We start from the raw sequence: 5,151 nt of genomic DNA on the forward strand, positions 1-5,151 counted from the left end.
GACTCTGTGACAGGAAATCTGGTTGCATTAAATTCCTACCTTCTGGCTCCAGGGATGCCCATCCAAGCAGGCACTAATGTCTAATAAAGACTAACAGGTGAACAACAGGGTTCAGGGGAAAGAGAATTCAACTTGACATTATAATTATTTGCATTAGAACCCTACCTCTGCCCATCACTAGCAGAAGGACTTTAAGCATTACACTTGGTTTCTAAGCCTCTCTGTCCTTATCTGTAAAATTTGAACAGAGCTAAATTTCATTTACATATACTGTATTACTGGGCCAATACTACAATTTGTGACGACCAGTTAACCCCAGAAATGAGAAGACGACAACAATACGGAAAATGTTAAAAATTCTGTGTCTGGGATGCTACCAGTCTAACTAGGTATAAAACCCTGCTCAGCCACTTACTAGTTGTGTAATCTTGAGCAAATTTCATCATCTTCGTCCTTTTGTTTTCGTTTATCATTCATTAAAAAGTTCAAAAATCCTGAAAATAGAAGACTAGAATTAACTAAAATGATACACTAATCACCAGCTTAAGCAATTTACAATATTTTGCTAATATCCTTTCATCTCTCTTTCCCAACACTTTTTTTTCCTCGAGGTATTTTAAAGCACATTTGGGCAAGTTGTTGTTTTAAAGATGTCTGTGCTTCAATTTTCTCATCTAGGAAATGAAGATTATAATATCGAATTCATGGGGTAGAACTGTACTTCGTATTCAATAAATGTTAACTATTATTATTTATGGTGATACCTATGTGCACCGCCCCCTCTGAGGCGTAAAAGCACTCTGCAGCTCTGAGCGCGCCTCTCAGGACAGAGGTTGTTAAATAAACAACCTGGAAGAACAATCTGGAAGAACCCGAGTCCTGCGTGGCTAATATTACGTGCACCCCCTTCAGGCCACCTTCGTTCAGAACAGCTCAGTTTAAGGATGAAGTTTGTCCTTCGCAGGCTCCCGTCGCCACGCGTGAAAATGAGGGGCGGGAACAGGAAATGGGGTTAGGCCGAGTGCAGGCGCTGGGAGGCAGCTGAGAAGAGCAGAGGGCGGCCGCTGGAAGACGTGAGGAAGAGCTACGATGTTCCGGATCGAGGGCCTTGCGCCGAAGCTGGACCCGGAGGAGATGAAACGGAAGATGCGCGAGGATGTGATCTCCTCCATACGGAACTTCCTCATCTATGTGGCCCTGCTGCGAGTCAGTGAGTGACCTTCCAGGTTGTGGCCATGAGACTAGCAGGGAGCTCGCCGACACTGCCCGCCCAACTCTGGTCTCTCCGGCCTTTTGGGGTCCCTGGGGCGGAGCTAAGCGGTCGCGGGGTGCAAGGGACGTGCACGTCGAGGGCAGCGGGCGCATGCGCGCGTTGCTTAGGCTCTGTGGGTCTGGGTGGGGGTACCGGAGTGCAAGCGGCGGCTGGGACCGCGAGGTTCATCACCCAGTCCCGCCCTGTCTTAAGAGCGTTTGAATTGAAAGATTCTGTAAGGTCATCCCCCAGAGCAAGTCCCTCGTTTTGCAGACAGAAAAACTGGCATCTAGAGTGGAGAAATGGCTGGCTCAAGGTCACTCATCGATTCGGTGAATGATCTTGGCGTAGAATCCAGAGTTCGTAACTGACTGCCAAGTTTCCTTACATCAGGGCTTACCTCTGAAATCCAAAAGCTTTTGTTCGTTTTATTTGTAGAGGGTGAAGTAAATATTTACCTTTTTTTTTCTTTTTTTTTTTTTAAAGAAGAATAAAGGATATGAGTCTATAGGATTAATGATAATACCTGAGGATTTAGTTGACTTTTACGTTTTGTAGAAACTTTGCATTGCCTGAGTTTGACAATAGCCCTTTGAGAGAGGCAGGGCCTAAGTCTCTGTATATCCGCTTTGCAAATGTGAACTCGACTTTCAGAGGGGACTTATGCAAAGTATTAGAATTGCAGGCACACAATATTAGAGCTGGATGCAGTTTTATAGATTAGTTCTCTATTTTTACGGATAGGAATCTCAGAAGTGAATTGCCCCTTCATTTGCCGCTTCATTTTTAGTTCAGCATTCTTTCCGTTGTTCCTTGCTGTACATTGTTGACAGGTCTGGATGGAGAGGCAGAGATGATTCAGATAGGTGAAGACCGTACCAAGTCTTCGTGAGCCTCGTGGAAGGCTCATGTTGGGTCTAAGGCCAGAGCTCTTGAGGTCTAGTCTCCCTTATTCTGCCCCTTTCACTGCCTGTGGTGTTAACTATGGTTCCCCAGAGGAGGGAGCCCTGGTGAACAGAAACTCCCAAATCATCTTGCTCTTTCAACAGCTTTTTACAACTCCCAACTTTACTTATTTCCTCCCCTTACCTTTTTTTGGTTGACTTAGCTACCAGTAAAATATTTGCTTCTTCTCAGTGACCTTTGTATTTAAGATGAATCAAAAAAAATTTTTTAAACAGAATACTGTTCCTTATCCCTTTTAAAATTGAGATATAATTTGCATGTTATTCAATTCACCCATTTAAAGTGTACAATTCATTGATTCTTAGTATAGTCAGAGTTGTGCAGCCATCACCACAATCTGTTTTAGAATATTTTCTTCCCCTCTGAAAGAAACACCATGCCCATTAGCTGTCATTCCCCCATTTTACACCGTCCCCAGCCCCTGGCAACCACTAAGTGACTTTTTGTCTTTATAGATTTCCCTATTCTGGACATTTTATGTAAATGGCATTGTACAATATGTGACGGTTTGTGTTTAGGATAATTTTTCAAGGTTTGTTCACACTGTAGCATGTATCAGTATTTCCTTCCTTTTTATTGCTGAATAATATTCCATTGTATGGATATCCTACACTTTGTTTATCCATTGTTTTGATGACTGTTACTTTTTTTTCTGATAAGAATTAGTTTAAAAAAAAAAAAAGCCTGGGCATACTGCTGACTTGGTCAGCTTCTGACATATTTCAATATCTTCAATTTAATATTATCAAAATGTTCTATTAATTTAGTATGGGTATTGAGAAATAATCTGGCAGCTTTTTTGGTCACCACCTTTTTTTCCCAATATTTTAAAATTTGATAAAATACATATAAAATTTACCATCTTAACTATTTTTAAGTGTTTGGGTTAGTGGTATTAAATTCATAATATTGTATAATCATCATCACCATCTCCAGAACTCTTTTCAGCTTGTAAAACTGAAACTCTGTAGCTATTAAACAGTAATTCCCCATTCCCCACTCCTCCCAGCTGCTGGCAGCCACCATTTTTTTTTTTTTTTTTTTTTTTTTTTGAGGAACCACTATACTGTGCTCCATAGCAGCTATACCGTTTTACATTTCCAGCAACAGTGCACAAGCATTCCAGTTTCTCCACATCCTTGCCAAACAGTTCTTTTGTTAGTAGCCGTCCTAGTGGGTGCTGTAGTTTTATTTTGCATTTCCCTAACGATTAATGATGCTGAGCATCTTTTCATGTGCTTATTTTGGCCATGGCACTGTTACACAAGGCAGTAATATCACTTCTTTTGATCCCTGTGACAACACTTGTTTGTTTTCTAGACATTTATATCTTCACCACCCTACTCATAATAACTGACGTAGGACTGTATCAGATGTGAACAGGAGCATGTAAATGTCATATAACTAATCAGTGGGGGAACCAAAATATGTGTCCAGCTCTTCTGGATCCCTACTTCAATGTTTTCCCACACTCTCTGTCTTTCAAATATGTTTTTAAAAGTGAAAAATGCCATTTTGTTTCTTCTAGAGTTTTGTTCCTTTGACGGTTAAATCACAAAGTAAAGGCTTGTCATTTGAAGGAGGATTGGATTTCCTCTTTATCGTCCTAAGAGCAAGAACTACCTGGAGAAAAGATTTTATATAGTGAAAAATGAACTTTGTAATAATTCTAGCTGCATGACAGTGGGATGGGCTACCTTGAAAGACAGTGATTCCCTTTGGCTGGGTGTGCAGGCAGAGGCTTGGCCACATTTGGAGTTGTTTTGAAAAATATGTTGAACTATAAGGTTTATCTCCCAATCTTGTAATTCCATATGTAACTTGTGATTATCTGGATCTGAAAACAAATTCTGGATTTATTTTTCTTTCAGCTCCTTTTATCTTAAAGAAATTGGACAGCATATGAAGAGTGGGCTTCTTGTGTGAATGCATGATATGAAGAACCTGGTTACAGTTTCTACTGCTATCTGCAGATGAATAGACCCAGAAAAATGTAAGAGACTCTTTGATTAAATGGACATAAAAATTCTACTTGTTAAGAACAAGTTTGGCTCTGGTAACTGACGTTTATAGCTAAAAGATAAAACTATTTGGGAAGTATGAAGAGACGTACCTGTGATATTCAGCCTCGGTGAATGTTGGTGTTATTGTACATGATGTCAAACTCCGTTTTCTAGCAAGTATTAATTATAAGGGAATTATGTCTGCAATGGCACTGTCGTGTGAGTCATTTCTGTGTACTTTTTTTACTTCTGTCTGGAGTATATTTGTTGAAGAGTTCCTTTCCATTAGTTATGTTTTATTGAAGCCAGCGCACACCATGTCATTTAAGCACAGGACCATTAGTCTCTCTCTATATATATATTTATTTTTATTTTATTTATTTATTTATTTATTTTTGCAGTTCATGGGCCTCTCACTGTTGTGGCCTCTCCCGTTGCAGAGCACAGGCTCCGGACGCGCAGGCTCAGTGGCCATGGCTCACGGTCCCAGCCGCTCTGTGGCATGTGGGGTCTTCCCGGACTGGGGCATGAACCCGTGTCCCGTGCATTGGCAGGCGGATTCTCAACCACTGCGCCACCAGGGAAGCCGTATATTTTTAATAAATGTACCAACTAAGAAAAATAGGGCTTTTATTTTTCTTAACCCACTTTTTGCTGCAAACCAGCAGTCACTGGTGAGACTACTATAATGTTGTGACTGTTACAAACTGCATTAAATTGAGTTCCTCTTGTTTTGGACTGGAGAATTTGCTAATCCTGATAAAACAACATGGTTTTATTCTTAAGCAATCTTTATGAAAGAAAGTCCTTAACCTTCTTCCCAGGTACAACTACATTCACTTCTTTTTAGCTAATTATATTGAGTTTACCTTCTTGTCCTAAGTAACACGATTATGTTGTTACTTTATGATTTTTCTGTTTTAGACATTG

At 40.4% G+C, this 5,151-nt stretch overlaps 1 protein-coding gene across 1 annotated transcript; it reads left to right on the forward strand.

The window, feature by feature from the left end:
- The first annotated feature begins 1,006 nt into the window (after positions 1–1,006).
- On the forward strand, positions 1,007–4,438 carry TOMM5 (translocase of outer mitochondrial membrane 5). The gene is made up of 2 exons (XM_032635347.1): positions 1,007–1,210; positions 4,090–4,438. The coding sequence occupies exons 1-2, from the start codon at positions 1,090–1,092 to the stop codon at positions 4,122–4,124; spliced, it is 156 nt and encodes a 51-aa protein (XP_032491238.1). The 5' UTR covers positions 1,007–1,089; the 3' UTR covers positions 4,125–4,438.
- The last annotated feature ends 713 nt before the right edge of the window (positions 4,439–5,151 follow it).

The sequence above is a fragment of the Phocoena sinus genome, chromosome 6 (genome assembly GCF_008692025.1).
Source record: "Phocoena sinus isolate mPhoSin1 chromosome 6, mPhoSin1.pri, whole genome shotgun sequence".
Taxonomy (NCBI): Eukaryota; Metazoa; Chordata; class Mammalia; order Artiodactyla; family Phocoenidae; genus Phocoena; species Phocoena sinus.

What these genes read in the sequence shown, in the direction of transcription:
- TOMM5 (XM_032635347.1), top strand. Translation starts at nt 1,090, where the DNA reads ATGTTCCGGATCGAGGGCCTTGCGCCGAAGCTGGACCCGGAGGAGATG. An exon ending in TGTGGCCCTGCTGCGAGTCA is followed by an intron (nt 1,211 to 4,089) that starts GTGAGTGACCTT and finishes TTTTTCTTTCAG; the next exon opens with CTCCTTTTATCTTAAAGAAA.